Source organism: Protopterus annectens, chromosome 4.part0 (assembly GCF_019279795.1).
Source record: "Protopterus annectens isolate FY-2018-M chromosome 4.part0, PAN1.0, whole genome shotgun sequence".
Classification (NCBI taxonomy): Eukaryota; Metazoa; Chordata; order Ceratodontiformes; family Protopteridae; genus Protopterus; species Protopterus annectens.
The window spans coordinates 1,281,151,843-1,281,169,024 of NC_056733.1; the positions used below are offsets into that span (position 1 = coordinate 1,281,151,843).

Here is a 17,182-nt window from a genome sequence, read left to right on the forward strand (position 1 = left end):
AAGACCGGGTCTTATACTTTTTCCTCTCACTGAAATACGCATTAGGGCTTATTTTCAGGGAATGCCTTACTTACCCCCCCCATACAACAATCTAGATTTATTCATTTATTCACGTACAAAAATCGGCATTTATTCATGTAAACAAATTGACATTTATTTGGTACTTTTCTGTTACTGGGCAACAGTTCTAGGTAACGCATTAACAGTTGTATGAGAATTCTACATAAACAGTGCAACAAACATTTCAACTTCACAATATCTACACCTTGGCTTTCACAGTGCAATATTTCATGCTTAACAGAAAGTGCAGAAAAATCTCAATGCATGTGTATTGGAGGAAGGGAATAAAACAGGTGAATAACTGCCACTTTTTGAGTGGTGATGCTTTCTTTATTCCTTACCCAAACCATAAGACAAGAATGATGCAAAGTCATAAAAATGAAGTCTAGGAACTAGTGGCCTTACTGTGTAATTACCCCTTGATAATGAAACGTTACCTTAATACAATAAAGTCAAAAAACTGACAAGAGCTTGGTGGCAGCTGGAAGCAGAAGCACTCCATTCTGTTGCCCCGATAACAGAAAAGTTATTCAAATACAGTCATGTCATCTTCTTCTGGAACATTGTCATAAGTCTCCAACCCCCAAATTCTGGCCTGAATTTCTTGCAACACCATTTCCTGTAGAACCATTGGCCCAAATCTTTTATGCCTAGCAATAAACACTGCTTGTCCATGTAGACTGCTCTTTGTGTATTGGCAACATGGCTGTCAGTGGTTTTATCTCATGAATTCTTCACCCAAGTCACAACCTCTTGCAGGCTAGGTTTCCCAAAGTTTCCATGCTGATTTCTCTCCATTCTATTTTCATTGTAGTCATTGAGTTATATGTGCAAATGGTCCTTGAATGCCTTATTTATTGCAATATCAAGAGTCTGGAGATAGGCAGTCATTCCTTCGGGAATCATTATTTGAGCTGTTCTTCTCTGTGCAAGGAATTTCTTCATGTCTTTAGTGAGGTGAGTGCTGGCTGAATCCCAGACTAGTAGACCTCTTTCGCCACATCGCAAAACAAGTGCCAGCATTACATCGACCCACTTCCTTATAAACTGCTTGTGTGCACCAGGCTTTTTCAGTTTCAAGAATGTAAATGCCTGAAACACATTCAATCTTATCTTTCTTGCCCTTACTAATGATTAGTAGTGAGGTTTTCTTTCCATCTTGATGAATTGCCAAAATACAGGTAACGTGCACTTTCACAAACAGTGGAGGGAATGTAGATTGATGAGGCACCCCTCTGATTAATTGTTTGAGATCCTTGGCCATAAACACTGCAGTTTCATTCATAGCAATCATGTTGGAGAGTTGGTATTTAGAAAAGTTTAGAAAAGTTTAGAAAAGTCGATGCCATCAACAAAGGACTTGAATGCAAGTGCACATTTAATAACTTCAGTATCTTCCAGCTTGAACAGTGTTGTTGATCTTCTTAGAGACAGTTCATATCGCTGAAGGAAGCCATCCAGCCATTGTTGTGATGCTTTCAATTCTTCTAACTGTGGTGCCATTGCAAGGGAAATGCTTGAATATCAGCCCTGCGCATAACCAAAGCCTTTGCTCTCCTGTTAGCAATCCATTCACAGATGATGTCTTCCAGCTCAGAAAATGAAAATAATGGTTGCCATCCTGATCCACACTTGCAATTCTTAGCATTTCCCTCATCGGCCTGTTGCTCACTATTTTCGGACCATTTGGAGATCCAACGTCTTCTCTTTGCAGAAAGCCATCAGATTCTTTCCCTGGGAATCCTCCACGATTCCTTTCTTGTACTCGACGAAATAGCTCTTTCTTTTTGCACTCATCTTGTCTTGGGGGGGGTAATTGAATACTTAAGAGACAGGAGTGGCAACACAAAATGACGACGGCTAAGAAGACACAACCATACCTGTTCGTTATCTAGTACGCACGTTTTACGTGCGTTGTCTGTACTTTGACCAAAGTACACTTGCCAGTGTTTATGGGCCAAGGATTTCAACCGTCAAGTTTGAGTGAGGATTAGGGTTACAGTAAGAATCGTGGAGGACTCCCAGGGAAAGAATCTTATGACTTTCTGCAAAGAAAAGAAGTTGGGTGTCAGAATGGTCCAAAAATGGCGAGCAGAGTATGATAACCTCACTCAACAGCTGTCAATAGTATTATTATTTTATAATGCAACACGTCTGTTGTGTGTTGTTGATAATCTTAACTGTGCCTTATTTTTGGGGTAGGGCTTATGTCATGACCACCTTGAAAAAACATGCTAGGCCTTATTCTCTGGTTAGGTCTTATTTATGGAGAAATGCAGTATAAGTGAGTGTCAACCTAGTGACTTCACTACTGCTTTGTCTGTATATCACTGTGAGAATTGGGTCTGTCTGAGAAATAGGGGAGTCCCCTAGTACTCCCTAGTACTAAAAAGTCATTAGCTGCAAGAGAATAATTATAAATACGTCTTAAGAACGTTGTAGTGGTGTGTAAATAATCTACAAAACTTTCTATCTCTTCTATTGGTCCTTGCCATAAAACAAAAATATCATCCATGAACCTTTTATAAATCAAAATATATCTCTGAAAGTCATTATTCCTAATGACTCTCTTTTGTTCCCACTGCGCTAAAGCTAGGTTGGTGTTGCTATTAGCACAAGCTGTGGCCATCGCTACACCAGCCTTCTGTAGGTAATAATTATCATTAAAGATGAACACATTGTTCTATAATATTAATTCTAATAAACTCCAAATTAAATCAACAACCTAGCTATCTAAAACTGCTTTATTTAATAACAGAGTTCTAATATTCTGTATTCCCCAGTCATTGGGGATAACTGTAAAGTGGGAATTAACATCTAAAGATAGAAAAAACAAATCTGTCCTATCTTGTACTTCATTAACAACTGGGAACAACTCACTCAAAAAATTATTTTTATCTCTGAAGACAGTGTCCATTAGGTTTGTGGACGATATTTTTGTTTTATGGCAAGGACCAATAGAAGAGATAGAAAGTTTTGTAGATTATTTACACACCACTACAACATTCTTAAGACGTATCTATAATTATTCTCATGCAGCTATTGACTTTTTAGATGTCAAAATAACTAAGTGTTTAGTGGGTGAGGGTAGGACATTGATACATAAGAAGCAATGTAAGAAGAATGTTTTATTACACAAAGGGAGTATGCACCCCCCAACACGTGTATAGGAATGTTGTTAAGGGACGATCTTTGCGAAGGATGAGGTTACACAATAATGATGAGGACATGAAGACAGCATTGGGTGAGTTAAGGAATGAGTTTATGTACAGACGGTATAACGGAAAAGAAGTCGATGCCCATATAGCTGAAACTTTGAGTGAACGGGGTGCTAGGGGACTCCCCTATTTCTCAGACAGGCCCGATTCTCACAGTGAGATAGAGACAAAGCAGTAGTTGGTGAGGTGACCTTAAGACTTTCACTGAAGAGAGATCAGCAATGGATTAAATGCCTGGAAGCTGATAAGTTTCCAGGCATTAATGAATGAGTTTCCCTGAAACCCCACATGTAGCTACGCCCTTTGAAGCATTGAGTATGTTGTTTTATGCTGCATTTTTTGTATAATTTTTTAAAAATATTTTTTAATGCTTTTTGGATACAGTCTAAATTTTGTGAGGTGTAAAATTATTGAGGTTAACATTTATTTAATATGTAAAAAGGTTTTACAATGTTTGTAAGCATCATTACCAATAGGATTTTATACTAGGTTCACTGTGTTTTTAAATGATGATTGAGGTCTTAATCAGTTCTTATTTCTGATTGACTTCATTGCATTTAAATACAGATGGTTTGACTGTATGATTTAGGTCTGAAGAAGCTACCTGGCATGGTAATGAAAGTGCTTAACCTTTTGTGCCTGTTTTATTGTTTTGTAGTCTTTTAGGTCTATTTATTAAAGTTTCACTTAGTTCACCTTGGTGTGCACCTAGCTTTTTCTCAGTTGTTATTTTTGGTGCATGTTGGTGCACTTTACCGACCACAAGAAACTTTGTTTTAAAGAATATAACTTTCAGCAAGGATACAAAATGAAAAGTATATGCCCAGGATTTATACTCAACAGTACAGCAGTGAATTTTGCTATGAATCAGGTAGGTCAATTTACTTTGTTCTACCATTTGTCAGTTCATAATCATGGATACTCCCACTGGAGCAACATCTCATTAAATGGGAATTTATATGACTGCTAATTTTTCATCTGCAGCAGTCATACACTGCTCAGCTGAGTACCGTACCTGTCCTGATATGAAATAATATCAGTGTGTGTGCACACACACACAAACACACACACACACACACACACACACACACACACACACACACACACACACACACACACACACACACATATATATATAGAGAGAAAGAGAAACAGATATGTTTGAACATGTTTGTGTGTGCATGTCTGTCTTTCTCTCTCTACACGCATAAAAATATATATGTATATATATATATATAAATATATATATATATATATATATATATATATATATATATATATATTTATTTATTTTATTTATTTCAGTTTGATTACCGGGGAAGTCCACTGGGCCAAGAAGTACCCATTTTCAGTGGAGGCCCGGGGAGAAAAGCTCCAAAGACAGTACAATCAAGGTTACATACAGTAATGGATGATAATACAATGTTACAAACAGTTAAGAATATGTGAGATGCAGTAGTAGGCAATACAGTAAGGATTACATAAAATACAATCATAAAAAGTACAATGTCCAAGATGCAGAGTCTACAAAGAAAGAAAAAAAAAACATTTTAAATTTTTTTTTTTTTTTTTTTGCTACATATGTACAGTATTTACATACTTACAGTCAACTGAAAGTCAGCTATAACCATATAGGGGGAACATAGAATGAAATTAAGAGTATATCGTAGATTGGTGCTAGAGAATAGAGGTCAAGGTGGAGAAAGTTTCTAGAATTTATATTGGGTGAAAGCAAGGACATTTCCATTTGGAGGATAAGTGTAAGAAAAGATGGGTCTTGAAAGAGTCAGAGTTAGGGATGGTCCTAAGAGAAGGTGGGAGGGAGTTCCATTTTCTACCAAGAGAGAAGGAGAGTAGGAGCTGGCCAGCGGGATGCTTAGGTTTGTGAATGGAGATTAGGTTTTGGTGTTCAGATCTCAGAGATCAGTTAGGGATATAAGGAGGAAGGATGTTAGATAAGGCAGGGCATTTTTCTGGATAAATTATTAATTTGTGAGCGGTAGTTAGTTGGAGATAGTCAAGGTAGTTAGGGAGTTCTAACCAGTTTAGAGATTGTAGGGCATGGCAGTGGTGAGTACAGGTTTTTGATTTGGTGGCAAATTTAGAGATCTTATTATAGCAAGCTTCGAGTTTTGAGGTGTTGGAAGCAGAAAGATTAGTTAGAAGTGGGGCACCATAAAGGAGAGAGGGGAGGAGGTAGGTGATGGCTAAGGTATGCATAGAGGAGTTAGAAAGAAATTGATTATTCCTGTAGAACATACCTAATTTTTGGTGGGTTTTCTTTATGTTTTGTTGAATGTGGAGATCAAATTTGAGCTGTTCATCAATGGTGATGCCAAGGAGTTTTGCTGAAGGGACCACTTTTGTAGGAGTGTTGGTTAGGTTTAGGACATTGAACGAGTTTTTGTTAAATGAAGACGCTTTGGTAGGAAGGAAAATTAGTATTTTAGATTTATTGGAGTTAAGGGAGAGATGGTTTTGGTGCATCCACTTTTCAGTAGTGGAGAAAGCTTTTTGAGTTTTGGACAGAAGTTCAGAAGGGTTGGAGGCAGAACAAACTAGGGTGGAGTCATCAGCGTATTGGATGACTGTAGTGTCAGAGAGGGCAGTGTGAAGGTTATTTATAAAGATGTTGAAAATCAGGGGGCCAAGGATGGACCCCTGAGGAACGCCGGTAGGTGTGGGTAAGAGGGAAGAGGTGGAGGCTTTCCATCTAACAGCCTGAGATCTGTCTGAAAGGTAACTGGAGAACCAGGATAGAGTGTTGGGGGAGAGATTAAGGTTGGAGAGATGGAAGAGAAGATGTTTATGGGAGCTGGTGTCGAAGGCTTTGGAAAGATCTAGCAGAATAGTTGATACAAGAAGTCCGGTATCTCGGGCTTGATTGACAGTTTCTAGGATGGATAGTAGGGCAGTTATGTTGCTGTGGCCGGGATGGAAACCATGTTGGGTGGGTGTGAGTAGCTGATTCTGAGTTAAGTAGGGTAAAAGTTGGTGGTGGATGCATTTTTCTAGGATTTTAGATAGTGGTGAGAGTAGGGCAATGGGGCGGAAGTTAGAAATGGAAGTGTTTTTGCCTCCTTTGTGAAGAGGAAGAATGTAGGCAGAACGCCAAAGTTTGGGTACGTAAGACTCTTTTAAGGATCGGTTGATCAGGATACTAATCGGGAGAGCAATACCTTCAGCAGCATATTTGAGGAAAGAGGGGGGAATGTTGTCAGGGGTATTAGAGCATGGCTTTAGTTTAGATAAGAGTTTTTTATATACATTGTGGAAACTGGTTTGAGCTGGAACATGGAGGGATGGCTATTAGGGATGTTGGAGGTGGAGTTGAGGAAGTTGGGAGGATTTTTGTCTGGAAAAGTTTTGGTTAGCTTAGCTATAGAGTCTGTAAAGAAGGTATTAAAGTGAGTGCTCAGTTCCTTGTCAGTTAAATTTGGATCAGGGCAGGGGTTATTTCTTGACCCCGGATGGAGAAGAGAATTAACAGATTTCCAGAATTGTTTTGGGTTCTTAGTATGGTTGGATTGAAGTTTATTGTAGTAGATTTTTTTGTCTGAGGTGATTAACTTTTTTACTTGGTTTCGGAGTTGGGTGTATTGGAGCCAGGCAGTAGGCAGTTTAGTTTTTTGATAAAGTTTCCAGGATTTGTCTCTGAGATGCATGGAATTTTTAGTCTATTTGGTAAGCCAAGGGGCAGGATTGGCTTTGATTCACTTGTTTCTTAGGGGGGCTTGGGAGTTGAGCATGTTTAGGAAGATAGAGTTAAAGTGCTCAACAGCGTTGTCAAGGGGGAGAGAGTTTAGGATTTGCCAGTTGATTTGCTTAAAAATGTTAGAGAAAGTTGTGGGGTCGAAGTTGCTAAGGTTACTGGTTTGAATGTAATGATGTTGGTATTGGGAGGAGTTAGAAGAGTCATGGATGTATGCAGGGAGATGGTCGCTGAAGGTGTTAGGGGAAGTACCAGAGAGAGAGATTTTGTTTGGATGGGAGACTAAGATCCAATCTAAGATGGACCCTGGGGGGTGGCTTTTGTTAGGACGGGTGGTAGAATGTATTACTTGGGTGAAGTTGTAGAGGTTAATAGCTAGAGAGGGGGTGGGTGTGTTGATTTTATTCCAGTCGATGTTAACATTGCCAAGAATGAAGGTTTCATACTTTATTTCAGATGAGGCCCAGTGAAGAATATTTTCTATGGTTGAGATATTTTTGCCTGGAGATATATATAAGGAAATAATGTAGATGTTTTTATGTTTATTAAGTCGAAGTAGTCCTGCTGTTATTTCAGTGTTTTTATAATGTGGGATTGGGATTTGCAGGGGGATTAGGGATAGAAGCTTAGAGTAGATAAGGGCAGAGCCTCCACCTTTTTTGTTTAAGCGGTCGCTCCTGAGGATGTGGAAACCTGGAGGAAGGATTTCAGAATCAGAGATATGTGGTTTTAGCCAAGTTTCAGAGATGGCTAAGATATCGGGTTGGTTGAGGTTGATCCAAGCATGAACATGGTGCATTTTGTTGTTGAGGCTCTGGGCATTGATAGTGAAGATTTTAAGGGTGTTATAAGAGAGAGATGAAGAAGAAGGAGAAGGGGGGAGAAGTTTGGTTAAAGTAGGGGGTGAAGAGGAAAAAGAGATTGAGTTGCTAGGAGTGAGGCAAGGGCCAGGGTTAGGATGTATGTCTCCAGATAAGGCTAGGATATTACAAGAGATAAGTTTTAGCCTTTTGAGTTTGGATTGAAGGAAGATGTTTGGGGAGAGTGCAGGTGTAAGAGAGGATCCTTTAGAAGAGGTAGAGAATAGTTTGAGCTGGAAAAGGTATAGAAGGTTTGGAGGGGTAAGGGAGGGGAAAATGGAGTGAAAATGTGAGAGTAGAAGAGGTTGTGGGTGAATAAGTGGGGTAGTTTGAAAAGGCGGTATATAAGGGGGGGCTTTAGAGGAATATGGAGTAGCATGATAGATAGGAATTAGTAAGAATAGTAGGGAGCAAGGGAGTATGTAGGAAAAGAGGGTTGGGGAGGGCATATTTGGAATGGGTGAGAAGAAGGAAGTGAGTAAAATAGGAAATGAAGTTGCAAGCTTAGAGAAGGAGAGGAGGAAGTGAGTGGTAGGGGGGAGTAGAAAGTGGATAGGAGAGGGGAAGATTAAGTGAGATGAGAAGGGGAGGAGTAAGAGAAAAGGGAGGAGTAGGAGTGGGAGGAGAAAATTACAGAGTGGTTGGGATTGGCTACCAGATGGAGGAAAAGAGGAGATAATAGAAGATTGTGAGTGGTGAAAATGAATGGTGGGAGGAGTTAGTGAGGGATAAATGTAGATGTACTAGGGGCAGGTGGAATTTGGGGGCAGGGTAGGGGAGCGGAGTGAGCCCACAGGGCGAACGGAGAGGGAAGAGCCAGAGGAGGAGAAAGAGAGGAAGACAATCAGTAAGGAGTGAATAGACTAAGGTAAGTCTCACAGAGAGTAAAATGGGAAGAAAGATCTACAGAGAAGTGTAGATGCAAAGGAGAGGGACAGAGTGAGAAGTTAAAAAAAAAAACTCCAAGGAAAAAGGATAGAGGAGGGCAGTATAAGCTAAGAGTGGATAGGTAAATCTAGGACAGTAGTGAGGGAGAGAGCAGAGGAAAGGAGTTAAAGGGCCAGTTTAGTGGAGAAGAAGAAGGAGGGGTAAGGTAGTAGTGACGGTGGAAAGGTAGGGGAGCACTCCCAAGTGCTCAGACGGTCTAAAATAGCAGTGACCCCAGGGAGAGGAACAGGTAAAGGGGGAGGGGGCTATCAGGATCAGGGAAGGGGGGAGAATAAGGAGAGAGCTAGAGTAGGAGCAGTAAAGAGGGGGTAAAAATTAAGGTGGGAACTAGGAGAGGAAAGCAGCAAAAGAGGGGGGGTAGTGGCTGCTGGCTAGCCTGACAGGGGAGCGCACTGTGACCTGATAGAATCAAATTTAGAAGTAGCAAACATTTATAGGAGTACACATACTTTCTTAATAGTCCTTGCTGAGGAAAAACTCAGGGAGCACAATGGCCTTACAGCTTTGGATTTGGTGTCTGATAACCGGTTCTTATCCAGATAGTTCAGGGGAGACTTTCAGGAGGTTAGGGCGGGGTTGGTAGGAGCCCGAGCAACAACAAAATGTAAAAGGGGCGAGTGCTGGAGCCAGGACAGCACAGGACAGCAGAGGGGAAACTGTATATATATATATATATATATATATATATATATATATATATATATATATATATATATATATATATATATATAGATATATATATATATATATATATATATATATATATTATCTCTAAATATATTGATATAAATATAGATGTAGGTATAGATATAGATAAATTTCTTTTTATAGATAGTGATATATATGCCATATGTAGAGACACATTGCACATATGGCTGTGCACATGCATGCTTACACAAGACATAGCTGCTGTTATGGCACACCTGTAGTCCTTGCTGTGGTAAATGCCATCCTTCTCATCGCAAGGTCTGTCAGTCCCAAGTCTTTCATCAGTCCTCCTCCCTGATTTCACATTAATATCCAGTTATCATTTAGCTTTCTTACAGAGTCTGATTTGTGGCAGGGGCCTTATAAACTTTCTTCTTCATGAAAAAATTAGTTGTTCCTCATTTGACATGTGCATTCTTTGAGCAATATCCTTTTCTCATAATTCCTTTGCCTTTTTAAAATCAGGGTATGCTTTATGTATATTTATTGACATAGTTTATTTGTTTTGTTGTATGAAATGTTGTGAATATTTCACTGATGTGTTGTAGAATTCACAGAGATGGCTACGTTTTGTTATTTATTTCATTACTATCGGTTTTACATGCCCATAGTCTTGTTTGTATTCTGCACTGAAGGTTCTTCCTCACGAACTCTGACAGTGATGTAATGCAGTCCTCCTCTAAAAGCTGCTTATATAGTTGCAGAATATAGGCAAGAGTTTTTGAATTCATTGTTTTAGTTCATGACATGGGAGTTGCTCTAAACATATATAAAAAAACTACTGAAATTGGGCATAATAAATGCTGAATAATTTGAATAATGCAGCTTCAAAATGTTACCTATACATTCGTTATTATATGAGAGTGGTTATTTGTTAGATCCAATTTGGGGGGGAAGGGATTTGAGGGGAGGTGTGATGTCCACAGACTCATTTTCTGGGAGAATATTAAGATGTTTAATCCTTTTATTGATAGAGCAAACTCACAAATGTAATGTGTTTACAAAAAAAATGAACATTTACCTGTAGAAGAAAACAACGTATTTCACCTCAGAATAAAATTTAACTCATTTCTTCTTTCTCCGTACACGAGTAACAATTAGACTTTTTCTTACTTTTCAGCAAATGGCAGTGAACTGTTCATAAACAGCGTACGCTATGAAGACACTGGCGCATATACATGCATTGCTAAGAATGAAGCTGGAGTCGATGAAGACATGTCATCCCTCTTTGTAGAAGACTCAGCAAGAAAAACACGTAAGAGTTAAGATTTAGGCTCATAGTCTGATACGCATTGATATACTCCAAACTGTTCTTTTCAAATATCTATATTTTTTTCTGTAATTAGTTTAATAAAAGAAATGATTTTCCTGTATAGAAAGTATATCTGAACACAAAACACTTGTCAGCCGACTCAGTGAGGAGCTTATTTTGATTGTTTTTCTTCCTTAATGCTATTTAAAGACTATACAATTTTAAAAGGACAAAGTTGTATCTCAAGACTTCTTATACAAAGCAATGGAAATATTAAATTTTGAATCTTATTGAATTTCTGTGTGTTGTTTATTTTAAATGTGATCATATTTTAAGCTAGCTTTCTTCTACTGATTACTGAATACCAGTAATTTAAAGAACAAAAATTAGTGCTATTCACTCTTGAATTTTAAATATAGCTATGATAATTTATGTTGATATGACTTTAGTGATGAATAGCCCATGCTGGTAGTTAGTACACATTTACATTTGAAAAGAAATATATAATGGTTTACTTTAATGATTTGTTTTCCTACATTTCTGAGTGCACTTAAATGGGCAGCCTTTGACGCGGCAATGCTGAAGATTTGTTACAAAAAAATAATTTTCCACAACTTTTATGTTGCCAGTAGCCATAAATGAATCATTTGTTTCACCATAGGGAAAACATCTCTTTTTCCTAAAATTTACATAGCCGAGTGTGGTGAATATATCAGTAGTAGGCTGTTCTTGTAATTTTACATAAAATGTAAAGGAGTGCTTCATTTATAGTTATATCTGGGTCTGGAAAATGTATCTTTTGCCTTATTTTAGAATAGAACTTAGTCATTCTTGAAGTTGTTGAAGAAATGTGTGATCTCAGCTGATATAAATAATGCAGCTCTCTGTTTAAGTACTATGCAAAACTGAAGCCGTAGCGTGAGAAGGGTCTGCCTTCCACTTTAAGCAGGCATACAAATGTGCTCTTTCTGTCCCTAAAACTGATAAGAAAACATACCCCCTCCAAACAAAAGCACCATAGGGCCTTCCTAAATCCTATTGGCTGGCATGAGCGGAGACAGAGAGGCACATGCTGCTTTTGTCACTGAGTAGTAAGTGTCACCATGGTAAGGTCTTGACTGAATGCTGGTTACCTGACGCATTTGGCTTGGTGTATTTACCACATTTATACTGTTTGTGTAATTGTGGTCATTTAAATCATAGATATTATGTGGTACAGCTGTAACACTGTCATAAAACTATCCAATTGAGTTAGAAGTCACTAATTAAATGCAATTTAAACAAATGATTATGAACAGGTTAGTACCTAGTAGGGGGTGTTTCAGTATGATAGCAAACAGATTGGCTGGATGTACTTTTATATTCATTTTTGTAATCAGTAATTAAATAGTAAGTCCTTTTGTCATGTTACAGTCGGACCATTTTAAGATTTAACAGAACTGGTGGTTAACCAGACAGCCCACTGATGTATTCTGCTGCATCACTGGGTGTTTCTTTTAAAAATCCATGCAAGTTTCATGAGGCAAGACTTATATACATAATAAAAAAATAGTTTTTGCTTGGCAATATGGCTTAAAGTATAACCATCAGTTTGGTTTTGTTGTACCAAAACTGGATTTTTCCACTGTGTGTGAAGTTGGCTTTATCTTCTAGGTGGTGCAAAATGTGTAACATAGTTAATATTCTGACACAAAACAACTCAAACTTAACTGTGTAAGTTTCTTAGATGGAGAGACTCTTAAAACAAAATATTGAAGTGGGGAACAAACTTAGGTCAGTAAGAAAAGTAGATCGAACCATTCTTCTCATCAGCCAGAAGTGTTGTTGGAACAAATATTTAAACTGTACTGTGTGTGCGTTTTTGCTGTTCTGAAACTCCATGTTGTTTACATCTTGCTTTTAAAAAAGTGAAAAAAAAAAGAAAATACTTCCTTTGCAGAATAGGCAGTGAGCATTTGGGCTTGTGAGCTTTGATGGTTCTGAACTGCAGTGCACACTTTATTACCCCTTGCAATTACTAGACAGTACTGTTGTGTATAGTGGACCACTGTAGATGGAGCTAAGGAAAACACCCAAATAATGATGGTGATGATTGTGATATAGTATACTTCACAAGACCATTAAGTAATCATCTCATAACTTACATTTGGGCAACCTTTTGGGTGGGGTTATTGTGACAATGTGCCTGTCTTTACTCCGGACCAGTGATGAAGGAACCCTAATCCTCACTACTGACACAATGGGAGTCTTTCACTAAGAAAAGGAATGGATTTACACAGTATTTCCAAATGCAGTTCTCTGCATCAAGCTCAATTTCCCTCAAAAGCACACAGGGAACACACTCCACTGGAATTGGCCTCTATATCTCCAGATCCCAAACAAGACCCACCTTGGAGCACTGTGTCCCAGTTCCAAGTTTCTGGCACACACAGTTGAATATCTGATTTTTCACCCACACATACATACACACCTGGGAAAGACTGGCACAGATTTACCAGCTGTGTCCCCTCTCTGCAGATTACAGGGAAGTGGCTACCTCCCAAATACTCTAAGGCTTGTAGAAGGGGCAACCAATTATACTGTGTCAAATTAATACTGATATGAATGGTAGAGTGTGAGCGAAGCAGTAAGGCTTTTTGGAGTGGCTACAGTGCCACTGAAATAAGCACTGGTACTCTCAAGATATTAAAAACTATTCACTAAAAGGCCAGCCATAATGAAAAGTTATAAAAATATTTAATAATGGATAATAAAAATAGAAAACGGAATACTTAATATTTAGTTACAATAAACATCAAAGTTTTCAGTCACAGGAAATATATAATAACGCAGTTGGATAGAACCTCACATGCAGAAAAAGAAATACTACTAAGCTAATCTCACAGTACTTTTCCTAACTAAACTAAAGAAAAACTATCTCTAGTTAACTCACTTAATATTGCAAGGGAAGATGTACTGATGAGTTGCTCACTTCCACAAGGCAAGATGAGATACTCCACACACTGAACTGTACAACTAATAACTACTGAACAACTACTAGCAACTGAACTGTGATAATTGACATAGATATTTTATATCAGGTTCCAAAGAAAAATAAAAACAAACTGCTGCTGCCAGAGTTCCATCCTTCAGATGGTTATCGAATGACATCACATCTTGTCACTTGGATCTGACACAATACACATTCAGAACTCTGTTAAGATTCTGTTGCAGCATTTTTAACATAAGCAGTTTTTACAACTACATTTTAATACAAGCATCTGTACAAATCAATGTGACAGTCACATGACATAAGATTATTTACAAAACTTCAGCCAGCCATGCTGCCACATGTCACACATGCAGTGTCTTACTTCTCCTGGTATGGATGGAAATACCTTACAACACCATAGGTATCATAAACTGAAGACATGACATCAGATCAGAAACTGAGGTCCCAACTGCTTGAGTTAGTGGTAGCTCAGGTGGATGCAAAATATCCTACTGCACCTATCAAAAATACCAGAAGAAGTTTACAGATATCCTGGCCAACATTTCCCTAGTACTATAAATCCCACCTTGGGTCTCCCTTGAAAAGAGACGTCTGGCCTAGCGGGACTAATCTCATTAAGAAAGTTTAAATAAAATAAATATTACATGGCAAAAAGTAGATATGCACAATCTTCATTTTTTTATTTATTTACTTTCTTTTATGTAACACCAGCCAGGTATAGAACTCTCTTTTTTTATCCATTTGTGAAGTAGGTAAGTGAAGTGGTCATTGATGACTTGACTAAATCCATCTTTATGATCCCACTGCTTATGAAGAATCCTTCACTGACAGATTCTATGCACATATAAATAGCTGCATAGATGTTTCTGTTCCCCTTACAAGTAAATGCAATGCTAAATTGAATAACAAATCCCTGTGGTGGAGACCCAATATAAACAAGCTCTATAATAAAAGAAAACATAAACTGCATACAGAAATAAATCTAATGCTCAAGATGCAAAAAATACTCTTGCTAAACAAGGAACTCCAGACTCTGATCAGATCAACCAAAGCTATATTTTAAGTAAAAGTAGACATACAGTTGAATAATAACCACAAGGCCCCATCTTAATAATGTTAAAAATCTCAGAAACCACTTCCAGCACTGATCAGAGGTAATAATAAATGATATTGCATACTCAGACCCAGAGGACATAGCCAATCTGACAGTGGGCAAAATTATCTCAAACTATATCCCCTTCAGCCCTATAATATTCTCAGATCACATACCCATATATCAATCTCCCATAATCTCTCAAGAATAAATTCTCAAGGTGCTATCTAAGGAAAAGAACATGGCATCTAAGGAGAGAAACAACATGCCAGGCTTCATATATGTCAGCCTGCAACATGGCTTCTCTGATCCTCTACAGAAGCTATTCAATATCAGTCTCAAGTCTTAATGATGTTATCTCTCTCAAACCCATTCTCATCAGAAAATCTATTATGCAAGTGTTTTGAAAAAATTGTAATAGATATTTTAAGCAGCAATAAACAAAATTGTTGTTTTAGGGTATTATTTTTAAGAATATGGTTTTTAATATTCAACAGTATTATCAGTATGTGTTTTACAATGCGTTTTTAGGATGGTGCCTTTAAAACTCTTTATATCATTGTGATATCATTAATTACCATTGTACATAAATGAGCCAGAATGGGTGGCTCCTTTATTCTGATGAAGTCCCTGTTGTATTGGGGATGAAAGCACTCAATCTGATTTTTTATCTTGGAATTACCTGTGAATAAATGAATATAACAAATATTCTAGAGGTGGGATGATTTTTTCCTGCTGCTAACAGTGTTTTTTCTTGGTTTGATATTATCAAAACCTCTTACAAATTCTAAGCTATGTGAATGCCAATGTATTATTAGTAAGTCTATCAAAGAGCAGAGAACTCTGAATTCCTACAAGCATAAGTGTTTTATAGTGTAAAACAAAAATTAAGTGAAGATAAATGCCTGCAGATATACATATATATATATATATATATATATATATATATATATATATATATATATATATATATATATATATGTATATACATATATATATATATATATATATATATATATATATATATATATACACACATATATATATAGATATATATATATATATATACATATATACACAGATAGATGTGAAAATCTTATGATAAGGTAGAAGGGTGAAAAGGGATAAATAAACCAAGAGCTGAGAACAACTACAGCAATCCTCTGCTGAAGATACACATCGAGACCATGTGGTAATCAGGGAAATGCTCAGTATAGCTTCATTTGTCACGGAAAACACAAAATGGTAAAACTGAAATGGTTGTCGAGGTAGAATGTCAGTTGCATTTCCTCTGGTATGTAGTTATTGATTTCATTGTTGTGAAGTAATGTGGTAAATGCCATGTAGCCAGATGTTTTTCAGCCTCATTGGTATTCAGTTGGTGTTGTGATGTTGCTCTTAGCTCCCTGACTACTGTCTTCCAGTTAAGGAGTTGATTTTAGCTATGAAGGGATTCCTTACAGAGTAACTGATTGGATAGTTAACAAAATGTAAGATAAATTACTTTATCATATTTTTAACCAAAAAATGTCCTTTTCATTCATACTAAGGGATAATTCAAAGCGGTCAGCAATCCATACAAAATGTATGTTCATAGAATACAAAACCTTAACTTAGTGGCTGTGAGACTGACTCATTTTATGACATGACTTCTGTTTATAATTCAATGACTGAAACTGTGAAGCCCCAACATTTTGAAAAGAGATCTCTCTGAATTTACCATTCCCCTGATGTATTACAACCTTTAAAGCTATGTGTATAATAACAGTGCAAGTGTCACGTATAGTTCCATTTTTATTGTTGTAGAAAAGAGTGTTGTAAATGCGTTATTGCAACAGGAAGACTGTCATTGAGACAGGGTAGGGTATAGCCTACAGGAAGAGGAAGAGAGGAGGGATCTGAGTAATGAATGAGACATGAAGTTACATGCCATTGAAGGACAGTGTACAAAATTATTTAATTTGAAGCTTATTGAACACAAAAGGAGTGTCTCCTTCTTAGAGCTGGAAGTCTCCTTGCCAAGGTTTTTAACTTAAGTGGTGTTTCACTTTCTGTGATTACAGGCTAAAGTTGCATTCATTTTTCCATTATCATTTCTTTTCCTAGTTTCCTTACAGTTGGCTTCTCCTCTGATCAGCTGCTATTTTCCCTCATTGTAATGATTGTGAAGATAGGTGAAGGCTGCCAGCCTAGCTAAATAGAATTTTGTAGATAATTCTGTCATTTGTAAATATTAATGTAAACCACAGGTTGGTTCTCTTAAATGTGAAAAGACTGTATTGCATGTTGAACTGAAAAAAATGTAACAACAGTGCACTCTGCTGTAAGAAAGCTGATAT

At 37.5% G+C, this 17,182-nt stretch overlaps 1 protein-coding gene across 2 annotated transcripts in view; it reads left to right on the forward strand.

The window, feature by feature from the left end:
- FSTL4 (follistatin like 4) overlaps positions 1–17,182 on the forward strand; it is a 3,154,652-nt gene that overhangs the window by 2,939,224 nt on the left and 198,246 nt on the right. For both annotated transcript variants that reach the window (XM_044069164.1, XM_044069165.1), the window contains exon 10: positions 10,627–10,761. In XM_044069164.1, coding sequence (XP_043925099.1) covers positions 10,627–10,761 — 135 coding nt within the window. The remainder of the gene's footprint in view (positions 1–10,626; positions 10,762–17,182) is intronic.